Genomic DNA, 17,068 nt, shown 5'->3' on the forward strand with positions numbered 1-17,068 from the left:
ATTTTACTCTTAAGCGTACCTGCACTTTTTTTTGCGTAGCGTTACTTCTCGCATGTAGCCGGTACTACTCTACCACTGCTAGAGAACGTGTCAGAGAGATTGGTAATGGATTTATTTCTATATTTCTATTTCTATATTTTCAAGTGAGTGTGGCCCTTTTGAATTCATAGCATTAAATGGATTAGAAATGCATCCCTTCCACACACAATTTTTCAGTCCAAGCAAAAAATGCTTAACAACCACAGAGAAAACCACATCTTACTAAAATCATGTCCTCATAGGTGAGGAATTTGATTTTATTTTATTAGGATCCCCATTAGCTGTTGCAGAACATCAGCTATTCTCCCTGGGAGTCCACACAAAACATAAACATTACCACAGATAAGACATTTTCAAACAGTCATATAATATAAAAATAAGAGCAATATAGCTAGTATTATTTTCTTTGCAAATATAAATATGCATAGTCCTCTTCATGTACTCTAATAAATAGCACAATAAATACATAAGCACAGAATATAAACAAAGTTAATTCTTACATCTTTGTTTACGTATCAACATTCCTATGCATGGACAAAGTACAAAATATGGTTACAGTCTTAGGGCCCTTAGATGTTCCTTTACTGTTTTTTTAAAGCTTGATTTATTATGCGCTTTGGCAAGAGGATGTTGTACTGGTCTCTCTTTGAATGCCACTCCCTGATGTGGTCAAACCAGGATGATGCTCTAACTGTATGATAGATAGATACATTATTTATCCCCGATAGAGGGTTAGGTTTGGGTTAGCAGCAATACACAAATTAACCACACAGTACAAAGAATAGTGCAAAAACAATGGTCAAACATAAGCAGTGGTGGAGAAAGTATTCAGATTGTTTACATGATCAGATGGTTATCTTTTAAAATGTATTAACACTGGACTCTCTGGAGGTTTCTTACCGTTGCCTGTCAGATACATACTACTACTGAAGGTAGTCCTCAAAGCTCTTGGGAGTCTCCAGGTCATCGCAGGCATTACTGAAGTGGTAATAGGAGATGATGTTGTCCTTTGGATTACGCATCATGTAGATAATCTGACAAAAAAACAAAAATTAATCAGCCAACCAATACATACCATTCTCTAATCGATGCCAAACTCCACACAAAGTAGGTAAAGACTTTTAGTATGTACAGCTTTTTGAGTTTTCCTCATAGGATTGGACTTCCATAACATACTAACCTTTGCCTTCTTGTCCTTTAGTCCTGGAGGCATGAGAGCCGGGGTGAGGTGAGACGTGAGGAGCCGTGGATAGGACCGTAGAGCGTAATCTTGTCCAACATCCCTGTACTCCAGCCTCAAAGTTGTTTGGATATTCATACAGACCCCCATCTAACTCATAGATGGAGATGATGATCTGTTGAGTCCTGTGTGTGTGTGTGTGTGTGTGTGTGTGTGTGTGTGTGTTAAATTATGAGACATCGTGTATGATCAGTAAATCTGTTCCCAGCTATGGACAAAACCTTTAATGCAAATAATGTGATGCAGAAAACCTTGTCTCACTCACCTGACTTTGGATAAGTGACGAGGAATACGTCACTATCTCGAATTTCAAAGCTCTGGAGTTGTGAAATCGACTGGAAAGTTGTAGTTTTTATACCTGCAGAGATGGTCTGTGATCTGCTCCATGTTATTTCTGAATCACACAGAACTATGAAAGAAATGTTCACGACCAGAGTAGAACAGATCACGGGCAGCTGGACTCTGGACTTTTAAGTTGTGCATGTTTGTGCAGCTTCTTCATGAATCCTATATCTTAAATTATAGGTACAGCTGTGTAGATTGAAGTATAACAGTGTTTTTCCCATGGTCTGCAGATTTGATATAGGCTACAAAACCTGCAATCATTTCATAAAAAGAGGCATTGCAACAGATTAATCACCCCACAGTAAATAAACTAGTTGATCTAGCTGTACCTTTTAAAATATGTCAGTGTAGCATGTTGTGGTAATACAGTATGAAGGACACAGAGGCATGTTCTATGGAAAATATTAACATTTATTGTGTTTATGGAAATGTTCCTCTCTACTTACAAAATACACAGATGGTCCCTTTCACTGAAGTGAATTATAGACTTTCTCATAAAAATGTATTCTCATTTAGCTAATACACACATCTGTGCATGTTGAATCAGCTGTTTTGAGGAGAAGCGGTAGAAGAAGAGGAACGCAAAACGTATCTAGTCTAAAAACTCCTCTGGAGTCTGTCTAGTAATATAACTTTAGGACGCCAAAAGGCACATAGTCTCAAAACTCATTTGCATGCTTTGCATTACAAATACTATTAATTCACTTGAATGTTCCAGCTTCACTGAGCAGAATAATGTCATGAGCAGAGACACAGGAAGGATGTTTTCACTTTCATCTGCTGATGGAGGAATGTTTTGCTTGGTTCCCCTTAGTTTAAGTGTGCACCTATAAGCTTTATTCTTGTCACAACAAAACTAGTTGGGAGGCCAACGGTGGTTTAATAAGCAACTCACACAAGTGTGACCCAGTGCACATGCACATAAATCAGCAACATGGATTTGGGCTTTTTTTTTTTAATTTATTTTTTTTTACATATCATTTATTTCTTTTTAATTTATCATAGCATTTTCAAAAAAATATCTCACAAATGCAGCAGCAGAAATGAGACAAAAACCAATAAAGACAAAAGATTATCTGAAAAAAAGAATGATGAGTAGAGATTCAATAACTGTGAACAGTTATTGAATCTTAATACATGTATGAATCAGCATAATGGCACATTGAATGCACTATGAATGAAGTAGGCTAACTGTTTCTGTTCACTGAGCACTACCGTATTACACAATTTGTTTCTCTTTAATTTTTTGTTTTTCATCCACTTCATCAAAATTAATTTCCATTTCTGTTTTTCTTTCTTTCTTTCTTCATCTCCTTCTCTGGATAAAATGGGTTCTCCAGGATAGCTTTGTTTTCCTCTGATGTCAGCCGACCTTCACACAGGAAGTCATGGATCTTCTGCCATGAGTCCAACTCTGAGCTCCAAAGTGCAGTTCTGGCTCTGATGAACTGAGAGACTTCAGTTTTGCTGCCTTTGGCCAGACTAATGCTGTCCTTACAGATGAAGAAGATATCCATGCCGAGGAAAAGAGCATTGAGCCCGATGAGTCCGGCCCTGGCTGACTTGGAGAGGGCAAGAGGCCCTTTGACTGCTGCCTGTCCGATATCTGGGATATCTGCTGCCACCCTGGGAACGTTACGTAATGCTTTTCCTTCCTGCACTGCCACTTTGCCAGCACTTGCAATCAGCTCTTCACTTTTTAACATCTTAACAGCAGAGGCAGCATCAACAATAGAATCAATGCCTTTTTCCAATAGCACCAGCTTTACCAAGCACCTTGCCAAACTCCCACAACCACATCTATCGGGCTTGTTTCCTCTTTGATCTCGACCTTCAGACAATCCTGCAGAACCTGCACATCCTCCATGAAGCTGTGGAAGACTTCACTGGCTTTCTTCTGTTGTGTAAGGTTTACTCCAATCTCTGTGGCAGTGGTGACAGCACTGTTGACTCCACTGGTAATTCCCAGCCCTACCCCAGTCAATGTCAGCACTAAAGACGCTCCAGCTGTTACAGGAATTAATGCCAAACCAATGATGGAAAGCACACCTCCAACTGCCCCCACTGAGCTGCCGGCCACACTGGAGATCTTTGCCCCCATGTTCATCCTGTCTAGCTGAACAGCATTCTCCTCCAGGTCTTTTAGGAACTGCAGCATCCGGGGCTGTCGCTTGCTGAACTTATCGATGAAGCTAGAACACGGTTTGTCCTGTAAACAAGAACACCGTACGGAAGCTCTGGTTCATCCTGATGAAGAGGAAATCAAGAAAGAATGAATAGGATTGCACATCTCAGGTTAGGTTAGGTTAGAATGTTACTTTAAAATTCAATATGAAAATATTATATTTGGGATCTGTTTTTTTGGGACACACATTGGCAGGCTTCAAGAAGCAATATAATCCACATAAAAGTGAAATAAGCAACAATATTTGATTACATAAATTACAAATTATACTAAGGTATTAACCCCTGCTGGACAAGACCCATAACCTAAGGTACTGTATTCACTATCAAAAACTTCCTTATAGAAATCATTAATTTGAGTTATGAAGTATAATCATTTTGCCTCTAATTTAATAGCTCCTCTTCAACTTTGTATTTTTCTTGTTTTATTTTGTTGTGTATCTTTGTTTGTTTGTTTGAATTTCTTCTTATAGCCTATGTATTTGTATTAGCTTTGTTGGAGGGAGCCTGACATCTTACATATACATTGCCAACGACTGCTTCTTTGTATTGTTGTGCATGCTCTGTGAGGCTGTACTTAGGCACGGCAGCTCTCTGAGCCAATTGCTAACGTCAGCATGCTAACATGATGCTGATGGCAGGCAGGTATAATGTTAACCATGTTCATCATCTTAGTTTAGAGTGTTAGCATGCTAAGGTTGGCTAATTAGCTCTAGACATACAATACATCGGAGGTTGATAGGAATGTTATTGGTTTTGCAGGGATTTGGTCATAAATTAAAGTATTGGACACATTTTATGTTTGACCTCTTGGTGGTAGAGAAAAGCTCAGAGGATCACCAAAGTCATTAGCATTTCTCCTCTGGGGAACAAGTTGTGCACATGTTGTGCCGACCCATGCCATAAACTACATTACATTACATTCACTAATAACATCTTGCACATCTGTGTTGACATGACATTTGGAGCCAGAATACATAGGTGGCTAAATCATACCTGATTTCATCGAGCTGATTAATGTGATGAAGCATCCTTTGTACGTCATCTTCAGACAAATCCACATCGAGGTCCACCAGAGATTCATCATTCATCTCCAGGCAAAAGTCGCTGAAGGAGCTGTGAAAGAAACTGTTAGTAAATAAAATTGTTTATTTTGCTAAATGTGCATTTCATTTTGAAGAAATGACAGTTTACCTTTTCTCTAACTTCTCACAGATTTTCTGGGTGGTCTTTATGTATTTGTCCAGCTGATATGCCAGCACTTCCACATTCTGAAGTTTAGGAAGGAAGAAGACGCTTGCATCTCTTTTAAACTCGAGGAGATGAGGGCAGATTCTCCGTGCAGCAGAGATGACAACCTGAACATGTTCAGGACTGATCCCTTCTGGCAGATATAACACCTGGTTCTCCTCCATGAACACATGAAGTGAGGTGACTGCAAGATTCTCCACAGCATCCAGGAAGCAGTTGAGCTTCTCCAGGCCTCTCAGAGTGTCCTTCAGCACAGCAGCCAGCTCCGTCTCCAGTTCTGCACGTCTGCTGTCTGCAGTCACCTGGGTCACCTTGCTCTTCATATATTCCCAAAAGGCCTCACCTTTCTTCTTTGACTGGGTAACATGGCTGATGCTTAGGTCGATGTTGTCAGCCCTGTCTTTGATGTCCCTCATCATTTCCAACTCTGTCTCCCTCCCAAGCATCCATTTGGGGTTTCTCTCACAGAATTCTCTCACTGTGTCGATGTAGATGAGGGTATCTGCGGTGTAGCAGCACAAGGCCTCCTGGAGTTCCTTTCTGTAACAAAACATCATCCAGTTTGTGAGATTTCCAAACAAATTGTTGTGGTGGAGTTGGTCTCACGTTGCAAAGCCCTAGGTTTGTTCTGTGACAGTTTGGGACAGAGATCTGGCAGCAACCACTAAATAAAACCTAGCAAAGGCCCCTGGCCTATTTGGTCCCTGGGCCAAAGGCTTCTGTTTGAAATGATTGTTAACAATGTTAACAGAGCTTAGTTGAAAGTTTAGATGTCTTCTTTGTTTGTTTGCTTTACCCCTAAACCTTATAAACATCTCTTATTATCAACTATCTGACAACCAAATCCAGTTGTTGTTTTTTATATTACAGCTTCACAGCATACTGAGGTTACAGTAATATTTAAATAAAGCACAATAGCATTAGTAAGGTTTAAAACAGCCGAGGAGCAATGCAAAATGACTACAAAGTGACACAAAGACAAAACACTACTACAAAGAGACACAATGAGACATTTAGGACTTGTAGGATAATCAACAGGTTGGAAAGGAAGGAAAAATACTTATACTTTGGACATTTTAATTCATATCTTCATATGTTCCTGTGATCTTTTTTTTTTTTTACTTGTGAAATATGTATTTTGAGGACAATGAAGTTATTCAGATAAAACAGGAACAAATTCTAAATGCATAGACATTAACAACCATTAACATTGCTTTGTTTTATGGGTCACAAGCCAAAACATTAAACCATTGCTCTTCATAATTCAGGGTGTGTGACTGTTTTTTGTTGCATTTACACGATTTGACCCGAAGATGTGACCAGAGCACAAATGGTTTATCAATGGGTTTAAGGTTTAAGGTAGAAGTAGGACCCATGTGGCTCTTTAGCCCCTCTCCAGTGGCTCCCTGTGGCTTTGACAAAGAATCATATGGAAATGAATAGCGGTTATTCTATTATTTTAGTTTTCATTCATTATTGTTGTAGGCCTAACGTGATTCTTACGTCCCCATTTAGGCTACATAACAAATGTAGGTAAAATTGGTAGGATCAAACATTATAACATAATGAGGTCAAGGTTTCAGAAAACTTCATGTGCAATATTTTATATGTCTGTGAAGGTTCATAGTAGGCTATCCAAGGAAGGTTACATTCAGGGGCAACTGTACTTAGTCAAGGTTCTTGAAGACGCAGTTCATGAACTGAGAGAGTGCCTCGGATGAGAGACGAAACGTCTTCAAAAACCTTCAAATCAGTAGCTCTTGAATTTATTAACCTTCCTTGGATTATATTTTAAACTGTGAAATAATGTTACAGTGATGATTTATACAAAGGTTGACATACCAAAAGCTAAGCATTGCTTACTTCTCTATTTGCCTTAATATAATACAATATGGATTTCTACGTTCCTATTTAAAGGTCCCATGGCATAATGAGTTTTTTTTTAACATGAATATGCGTTAGTTGACACTTGCTGTCACTACAGACTTTCTCTCATTTCTGTGCAAAAGCAGCTCAAAGATTTAAACTCTTTACCTTGCAGCAGACATGTTTCTCCTCTCAGTTAGTTGTTTCAGTTCCTTATTGTGGCCTCACCTTATTACCTGTGTGGTTTTTAAATAAAAATAGATCAAAATTGGACATCTGATCGTTCTATCGCTCGCTCGCAACTCGTGTTGACTGAATCTGCTAAAACACTTACTGAGACTGTGGAAGAATTTTGGTGCCAAAACGTCGACAGCTCACTGTTTGGTTTCGTTTTCCTATCTCCACATCAGCAGGCTGAACCACCACACCCATGTCTGTAAGCTACTTTACTCATGCAGTCGCGGTAGGCGGATGTTTTATTTTTATTTAGGAGCCTGAAACTGCTTTTGATAGCAATCACATAGCATAGCACCATAGACTGTATATAAGAAGCATCGCACTTGGTCGAGCTGATTTCCTGATGCTGCCTTCAAGTCCTGTCGGAAATATACACGTTAGGTCTACCAGATGATAAGACCCAAAGATTGAAGTGACTATACTATGTATTTCCTTTTTTCCTAAATTAGACTTCTAAAAATATTCTTCTTTTCACACTGCTACATTTATTTGACAACTATGATTAATAGCCTAGGCTACTCTGCAGATTCGATATAGGCTACAAAACCTGCAATCATTTCATAAAAAGAGGCATTGCAACAGATTAATCACCCCACAGTAAATAAACTAGTTGATCTAGCTGTACCTTTTAAAATATGTCAGTGTAGCATGTTGTGGTAATACAGTATGAAGGACACAGAGGCATGTTCTATGGAAAATATTAACATTTATTGTGTTTATGGAAATGTTCCTCTCTACTTACAAAATACACAGATGGTCCCTTTCACTGAAGTGAATTATAGACTTTCTCATAAAAATTTATTCTCATTTAGCTAATACACAAAAGACATCTGTGCATGTTGAATCAGCTGTTTTGAGGAGAAGAGGTAGAAGAAGAGGAACGCAAAACGTATACCTGGAACAGCTAGCAAACCCTCTTTCATATTATAAAATGTACAGCCTTCTCAATTTGATTTCTTTGTTTACTCCGTGGAAAGTACAAGCTCAGGCCCAGAGCTGCTGACATCACTCGTTAAGAGGACGATGGAGAATTGTAGAAAGGCAGGGGCAGATAAAGTGCATGAGACAAGATAGAGTGCTGGATTTCTTTTATTTTTTTCCCCCTCCAGATCAAACCTTTAACAAATGCTGCCTCATTTCTAGAGCACACAAGTACAAGAGTTTCAGCTGCTCAGTCAACAGTTGGAATACATGAGGGAACAGGGAAAAGGACTAAACAATTCCATATTTCGCCAGATCGCTGAGCTCCATGTCCCCGAAGGCTTCCCATGGGCAAATCACTGTTATGTCTGTGCCAACTGCCAAGACCCTCCATGCTGGGGATGTCGTCTCCGAATCTGAGTACGTTAGACCAAAAAGATCTGATAAGTACAAACTGAGAGACACGTTTTTAAATGGCAAATAAAGAAAATACTGTGAGTGTGAAAGTGAGTGAGTGAGTGTGTGTGTGTGTGTGTGTGTGTGTGTGTGTGATCTTCATCTCACCCCTTCTAGCCAGGTTTAGGCGCCTTGCTCCTGAAGGTGCGCATGGCCCTCTGCTTGAATCTGGGAGGTGCTTTCTTGTCGGCGGGAACTGCAACGGCGGTGTCTGACATTTTGATTAGTTACTGAAAAAGAAGTAAGAACAAAAATACATGAGATGCAACTCTCCGTTCTTCTAAACCTTTCCTTTTTCCACTGCTTTGTATTAAATTTAGGGCTGTCAGCATTAACGTGTTAATCGTGATGCGATTAAGGGCCAAGCATAAGGAGTTAAATTTTTTTTAAATCGCATTAATGGCATGCCGCCATTTATTAATTTATTTTACACTTCACTCGGCTTCGCGCCCTGCCTAACAACGCCCCTTAGCTGTTCTAAAATCACTAGAATCTACGGCCTCTTGGGGCTAGGCTACTATTTTGACCCTTTGCCGTTCCTTTACTTATCATCAAGCTGCCATACTTCCTCATAACACATCCTGCTGCTGCAGAAAGACAGCAGAAAACACAATTCTGAATGGCGCTTTTCATTTTCCAAAACTCCCAGACAGCTCAGTAGACAAGTCGAAAGCCACATGCACATTGTGTAAAGCCGAATTAAAATATCACCGAAGCACGTCAAGCTTGAGCTACCACCTACGAGCTAAGCATAGTAGTACAGTTAACGTGACTCTGGTTGATGCTAGCGGGCTCAGGCAAAGCACTATTTTGGAGAGTGCTACTCGCCGACCTGTGGATGAAACCAAATCCCAAAAAATTACTACAGCTCTTGCGAAATGGGTGGCAACTAACTGCAGACCTGTCAGCATCGTAGAGGACTCGGGTCTTAAAGATGTACTACGGTTGGCATGTTCTGACCCGTCTTATATATTGCCGTCGAGGGGGACAGCAGCCCCACACACACAGCCTGTACGACACGAGAAAGCAGCCCAACTGGAACTGCTGCAAAGTGCGAACGCTGTCTCATTAACCGGTGATCACTGGAGTCAGTGAGTAATCAAAATTATTTAGAAGTTACAGCACACTATATTGACTCTGGTAAGGATAGGGATTTTTAGTTTTTTAGTTAGGTACTTGGAGGTATTGTGCAATAATGACAGATTCACACATTTTTTTTTTTTTTTTTTTTTTACAAATCTTAAAGTTCATAAAGTAACTTTCTTTGCATTCATTTGATTCCCAATCAAGATACACTGGTAAGAATTGCTTTCCATTGTTAATATGTACTTAAAAACAGTTCTGAAATGCAAAATAATAGAATTTTAATCATGTCATAAAACATGCGATTAATCGTGATTAACTATAGAAATTCAGCGATTAATCGCGATTAAAAAAATATTAATTGTTTGACAGCCCTAATTAAATTCAATTTCAAAGATTCATATATTGCTGTGCACTGTGTACTTTTATTTAATTTTGTTTTTACTTTGTCTTTTTATATTTCCTTTTGATTATTTGATATCTCGTCTTAATGCCTTTTTAAATCTTATATACAGCACTTTGGATGGCCTTGCTTTTGAAAGGTGCTACAAATAACATGCCTTTCCTCTGGAGAGTCATCTCTTACCATCAAACAATAACCGCCCCAGGTGTCATTACAGTCAAACCAAAAGCTTGTCAACATCTAGACATAACACCAAAGCATAAATGCATTAAGCATTGATTAAACATGTTTTGTTACCAGAGTTAGTAACTCCTCTGGGTTCATCCAAATCCATCAAGTAAAAAGTGGACATTATAAAGAAATAGAGACCAGGCCTCGAGCAGTACCAACAAGAAGGCCGGCCCAGCACCAAGAAATATTTCTTCATGAAGGCTCCTCAGTATGAATCTCAAATCTCAATTCAGCACCTTTTCAGCCATGATACACAAATTGATCTACCAAAGGGATCTACTAGGACCACTGACATTCTAAAGAATGAGAACCACTGATTTACATAAATTCTAATCCTTCAAAACTAAATAAATAGAAATAACCATTTTTGGACACCAGTGGGACTGGTGGCCAAAGCTCATTAGGTTAGGCAGTGAGGGAAATTCATTCTTCAAATAAGGCCTTTCCCCACCACAAGGTCCAGCAGATAATAGACTGAAAAATACCATCAGCAAGACAAAAGACACAGCATGGCTCATTTTGTGCATGTGTTATATCACAGCCTTTCTCAAACACAGGCCCAGTAATGTTTGGCCCTCATCCTCTGTGCCCCACTTAGACTTTTTGTTCATTTTATGAAACATTTAATGAATTATTTACAGTTACATTTAGAGATGCACAGAGGTTAGAGAAGCACAATAGTGGCCCAAAGTTTCCCAGTATCTTCCCCCCCTGGTGAGCTGGCACAAACATCTGGACCAGTCACAGCTGCATGGCCTGGCAACCCAATGGCATAGGTTTTGTTTCCAGATTTTGTGAGGCGACATATAATTTTGAGCATTAAAAACTGAATTTGTATGCACCTATTTCTACCCTTTTCTACATCAATTTATGCTGGAAAATTATTATTTTATTCATTGGCAGGAGTGAGTGACAGTAATTAGCATGACTATCAAGTTGAAGCCAAAAACTCTGATGAAAGATTATATATAAAAATTAGGGCTGTCAATCAATTAAAAAATGTAATCTAATTAATTACATACACTCTCTCTCTCTCTATATATATATATATATATATATATATATATATATATATATATATATATACATACGCACACACACACACATACATACATTCAGACAGATAGATGGATAGATATGCATTATATATATATATATATACACACACACACACACATATACATTCAGACAGATAGATAGATAGATGGATAGATATGCATATACAGTATATATATATATATATATATACACACACACACATACATACATTCAGACAGATAGATAGATATGCATTATATATATATATATATATATATATATATATATATACACATATATATACACATATATATACACATACATATACACACACACACACACACACACACACATATACATTCAGACAGATAGATAGATAGATGGATAGATATGCATATACAGTGCCGTTACAATCACTGCCCGACTGCATTTGTTGGGCAGACACACAGACATGAAAGATCCTGAAACACTGACCAATTAGAGCAGACTGGGCTATTTTGGGGGGAGTTGTCACATTGTGATTGTTACCACAAATGCAGTAATTGTCTCGGTTTACTGAGCACTACTGTATTACACAAAACAGACTCTCTGTCATTTTTTGTTCTCCATCCACTTCATCAAATTGAATTTCTGTTTTTCTTTCTTTCTTCATCTCCTTCTCTGGATAAAATGGGTTCTCCAGGATAGCTTTGTTTTCCTCTGATGTCAGCCGACCTTCACACAGGAAGTCATGGATCTTCTGCCATGAGTCCAACTCTGAGCTCCAAAGTGCAGTTCTGGCTCTGATGAACTGAGAGCCTGAACCTTTGGCCAGACTAATGCTGTCCTTACAGATGAAGAAGATATCCATGCCGAGGAAAAGAGCATTGAGCCCGATGAGCCCAGCCCTGGCTGCCACTTTGCCAGCACTTGCAGCATCAAGAAGCAAATCAACGCCTTTTCCAATAGCACCAGCTTTACCAAGCACCTTGCCAACTCCCACAACCACATCTATCGGGCTTGTTTCCTCTTTGATCTCGACCTTCAGACAATCCTGCAGAACCTGCACATCCTCCATGAAGCTCTGGAAGACTTCACTGGCTTTCTTCTGTTGTGTAAGGTTTACTCCAATCTCTGTGGCAGTGGTGACAGCACTGTTGACTCCACTGGTAATTCCCAGCCCTACCCCAGTCAATGTCAGCACTAAAGACGCTCCAGCTGTTACAGGAATTAATGCCAAACCAATGATGGAAAGCACACCTCCAACTGCCCCCACTGAGCTGCCGGCCACACTGGAGATCTTTGCCCCCATGTTCATCCTGTCTAGCTGAACAGCATTCTCCTCCAGGTCTTTTAGGAACTGCAGCATCCGGGGCTGTCGCTCGCTGAACTTATCGATGAAGCTAGAACACGGTTTGTCCTGATACAAGAACACCGTACGGAAGCTCTGGTTCATCCTGATGAAGAGGAAAAGAGGAAAGACTAAATAAGATGACACATCAGTATGTTACTTTGAAATTCAGTAGGAAAATACTGGATTTGGGATCGTTTTTTTGGAACACACATTGGAAGGCTACAAGAAGCAATACAATCTACATAAAACTGAAATAAGGAAAAGTGACTACAACATTTCATAAAATAAACTACAAAGTAGACTGGGGTATTAACTGCTGATAGACAAGAACCATAATTTACAATCAAAGAATCCATTCATTTCTGAGTTTATGGAGTTCATTATAAAAATCATGAGTTGTGAATTACAATAATTTTGCCTCTTGTTTCCAAACAAGTTAGTCCACAGTCCTGCTGCTTGTCTCGAGCTTCTCATCAACTTCGAGTTTTTCTTGTTTTATTTTGTTATTTCGTGTCTCCCCGGGCCCACACACACACACACACACACACACGCACACACGCACACACGCACACACACACACACACACACACAGAAGGTGAAAACAATACCAGCCAGTGTTGTCATGACTGGTAAATAAAGCAGCTCTGTGAGGCTGTACTGGGCTTTGTTGAGCCAAATGCTAACGTTTGCATGCTAACATGCTGATGGAAGACAGCTAAAATGTTTACCATGTTCGCCATCTTAGTTTAGAGTGTTAGCATACTAACACTGTCAGTGTTGTTGCGTGTGGTAGTGTCAGTGTTTGCTAATTAGCACTACAAATACAGTAAATCTGAGGTTGATGGGAATGTTTTTAGTTTTGCAGGACAAATTGCAGTATTACAAAAATTGGACAAATTATATGTTTGACCTCTTGGTGGTCCTATAGGACAAGCCAGAGAATCACCAAAATCAAAGATTTCTCCTCTGGGGAACAACATGTTGTGCTGATCCATGCAATAAAAAAAAATAAAAAAAAGACATCATTTTGGACTGTATGTCTACATTTACATTACTGCTACTCATAACATCTTGCACATCTGTGTTGACATGACATTTGGAGCCAGAATACATAGGTGGCTAAATCATACCTGATTTCATCGAGCTGATTAATGTGATGAAGCATCCTTTGTACGTCATCTTCAGACAAATCCACATCGAGGTCCACCAGAGATTCATCATTCATCTCCAGGCAAAAGTCACTTAAGGAGCTGTGAAAAAAAGTTAGTTAATAAAACAGATCTTTATTTTGCAAAATGTGCATATTATTTTGAAGAAATGACAGTTTACCTTTTCTCTAACTTCTCACAGATTTTCTGGGTGGTACTTATGTAACTGTTAAGCTGATATGCCAGCACTTCCACATTCTGAAGTTTAGGAAGGAAGAAGACGCTTGTATCACTTTTAAACTCGAGGAGATGAGGGCAGATTCTCCGTGCAGCAGAGATGACAACCTGAACATGTTCAGGACTGATCCCTTCTGGCAGATATAACACCTGGTTCTCCTCCATGAACACATGAAGTGAGGTGACTGCAAGATTCTCCACAGCATCCAGGAAGCAGTTGAGCTTCTCCAGGCCTCTCAGAGTGTCCTTCAGCACAGCAGCCAGCTCCGTCTCCAGCTCTGCACGTCTGCTGTCTGCAGTCACCTGGGTCACCTTGCTCTTCATATATTCCCAAAAGCCCTCACCTTTGTTGTCAGCCCTGTCTTTGATGTCCTTCATAATTTTCAACTCTGTCTCCCTCTCAAGCATCCATTTGGGTTTCCTCTCACAGAATTCTCTCACTGTGTCGATGTAGATGAGGGTATCTGCGGTGTAGCAGCACAAGGCCTCCTGGAGTTCCTTTCTGTAACAAAACATCCAGTTTGTGAGATTTCAAAACAAATAAACTGAGCACTTGTATCTGACTGAAGGTTAAAAAAATAATCAAATGTCAGATTTATTTAACGTATTCATATAACATTTAATGTATTGGGGTTTCAGACTTTTAACATATCTGTCTCCTTATAATACACTCGTTCTCCTTTCTGTACAAAAGCAGCTCAAAGATTTAAAGTCTGTACCTTGCAGCAGACATGTTTCTCCTCTCGGTCTGTGGTCTTCGGTTCGAAAATATCTCAAGATTGGACATCCGCTCGTTAGCTGCGCTAGTAACGTTAATCACCAGCTCGTTTTCTTGGCTATAACTATTGAGGATTTTTTTTGTTGACAAAACGACAGCTCACATCGTTTGGTTTTGTTTTCCTTTCTCCACATCAGCAGGTTGAACCACCCACCTCAACTATTTCTGAATTGTGGTTAAACTCGTTTAAGGCTCGGCAGTCAGGTGATTTTATTAATTTCGGAGGCACCACACTTCCCAAAAATCTCATATTCTTCTGGATTCCGGCAGTGTATACGCTGCTAAGCATATTACTACCATCCACAGGTCAACTTTTGAGATATGCTTTCAGATCAGTTTCTCACTGTGTCCAAACCCCGATTCTTCTCCTTGCGTGAGATGCATTTTTGGGACTTCCTGTGCTGAGATCGGTTGACGGGAGCCGAGGAGGTACAATTTTTTGGTACAATCATCCAAAACACCCGTGATACACAGTCGGAAATTTTAATAAAGCTGACTTCCTGATGCTGCCTTCACGTGCTGTCGGAAATATACACGTTAGGCCTACTTGATGATAAGACCTGTAAGACCCAAAGTAAAACGATTGATGTTACCTCGAGTATTGGTTACCTCCGTAGAGGTAAAGTTTGAGTGTGTGGTATCAATCTTCTCATCTAACTTTCCGACATAAAGCGATTAAGAGTATTTCTGGAAACGTTTTCCCTAACAACCCAAGCTGTTATAGTCCATGGGCCCAACCCCACAATTTGACATATTGGTAGGCCTGCCATCTGGGTGGGCAAATTCTAGTTGTGATTTTTGAATTATTATAGATCTCTGTTATATTTTGATATGATAGACCTTGCTGACTGGCAACTTATTAGTGGTTATTTCCTCTTAAAGTAATGGACTGCTCTCCTTCAAAACAGTGAAAATGCCTTCCCTGGAAATTGTCTTTCTCTCAATATATCCTCTCTATTGGGTATCTGGACTACTGATCAACCATAGATACTTGTAATAACTTCCTAAGTAGTGTTTAAAATAGCTATTATCTAATAAACAGGGATATTTAAGCTTGTGGTTCTCAACCTAGGGGTCGGGCCCCCAGGAGGGTCGCAAGATCATTTATGGGGATCCCCAGATAGTTGTAAAGAAAAAGTAAAATTACATATTTTAGACTGGGGAATAGATTTTACATTACTATGTGAGTTTGGTACCTTTCATGTGTTATATTCAGTAGTTCATTTGTAAATCAGGAGGTCCTGGAACACAGAAAGAGTGACATGTTCCTGTAGGTCAGGGGGAGCATAAAAATCTCACAAAACTATTTTTTTTTATTCACAGTGCCTGGAGCTCATTTTGACAATGGCGAGATGCTAGCTGTTAAAACTAAACAGAAAAGTCATTACAAGCAAATCATTGTTTATTTACATTTATTTATTAGAGCATTCACAATTATCAATTATCACTCAAAATCTAGCGGGAGGTAGACAATTATTAAGTTGAGTATTATTATTACAATAAAATAATTATTTAAATACTTAACACAAGTTTTGTGTGTTGCATGCTAACCAAAGTTGTTTGGGTTGAGATGTACATGTATACATTAGTGCAGTCTTAAGCATGTTTCATATAATACAGTATAGTATAGCAAGCAATGATACTGCACTGGTGGAATATCTCCCTCACACAAGTTTTTGGCTAAGTCCAAAATTGGGAGATGTTGTCTGATTTCTGCTGCCCTCAGCAAAGTTTTCCATGAGTCCAGGTTATGAGGTGACACCACGTTTGAGTTAGAATCCTCATAAGGGCAGTGGATGATACAATCCATGCGGGCCCACTTCCTTGGCAGGTAGCTGCTGCCTTCACCTGAAGTTGAATCCATTCTTACTCTATTGATGATTTAGCTCTCTGAAAAAGAGGAATGGATATTGTTTCATATGAAACTAAAAACCTCTATCCTTTTTTTAATTTAATTTTATGTTTTACCTTTATTATCCTAAACTAAAATATTATCAACTAATATATGACTTGGAAAATGAATTATGCTAAATAGCTAAATGATATTGTATTTTTTATGCTAACTAGCTAGCTGCGATTAGCATCAGCGAATAGTATAGTACGCTACCGTAACATAAGCAGTTTAAGTAAATCTTTGTTCAAATATCTAGTTAGCTAACTAAATTTATTAGGGACAAATAAAAAGGGAACTTTGGTGAAACTTTGGTATGGTGAAAAAAGTCATAGTATAGTATGTCTAAAAAGAGTAGTTGAAAAGATATTGGTCATCAGTTCACAC

At 39.1% G+C, this 17,068-nt stretch overlaps 1 protein-coding gene, 1 long non-coding RNA gene and 2 pseudogenes across 3 annotated transcripts; 1 reads left to right on the plus strand and 3 right to left on the minus strand.

Annotated features, from left to right (window-relative positions):
* Nucleotides 1-232: 232 nt before the first annotated feature.
* Nucleotides 233-1,934, minus strand: LOC144530012 (amine sulfotransferase-like; annotated as a pseudogene).
* An 80-nt stretch (nt 1,935-2,014) lies between these two features.
* On the minus strand, nt 2,015-7,457 carry apol (apolipoprotein L). The gene is given in 8 exon segments (XM_078270331.1): nt 2,015-2,927; nt 2,929-3,372; nt 3,374-3,406; nt 3,408-3,836; nt 3,838-3,871; nt 4,805-4,924; nt 5,003-5,599; nt 7,260-7,457. Coding segments are annotated over 8 exon segments (1,839 nt in total). The 5' UTR covers nt 7,358-7,457; the 3' UTR covers nt 2,015-2,843.
* Nucleotides 7,458-7,494: 37 nt separating this feature from the next.
* On the plus strand, nt 7,495-12,420 carry LOC144530673 (uncharacterized). The gene is made up of 4 exons (XR_013503141.1): nt 7,495-7,574; nt 8,272-8,503; nt 8,657-8,780; nt 11,977-12,420. It is a non-coding gene; the product is annotated as an uncharacterized LOC144530673 (long non-coding RNA).
* Nucleotides 7,849-8,757, minus strand: LOC144530672 (retinal cone rhodopsin-sensitive cGMP 3',5'-cyclic phosphodiesterase subunit gamma-like; annotated as a pseudogene). The gene is made up of 2 exons (XR_013503140.1): nt 8,648-8,757; nt 7,849-8,499 (listed from the first exon to the last, which is right to left on the minus strand). The product of XR_013503140.1 is annotated as a retinal cone rhodopsin-sensitive cGMP 3',5'-cyclic phosphodiesterase subunit gamma-like (transcript).
* Nucleotides 12,421-17,068: the final 4,648 nt, after the last annotated feature.

Source organism: Sander vitreus, chromosome 15, assembly GCF_031162955.1.
Source record: "Sander vitreus isolate 19-12246 chromosome 15, sanVit1, whole genome shotgun sequence".
In the NCBI taxonomy this organism is placed as follows: domain Eukaryota; kingdom Metazoa; phylum Chordata; class Actinopteri; order Perciformes; family Percidae; genus Sander; species Sander vitreus.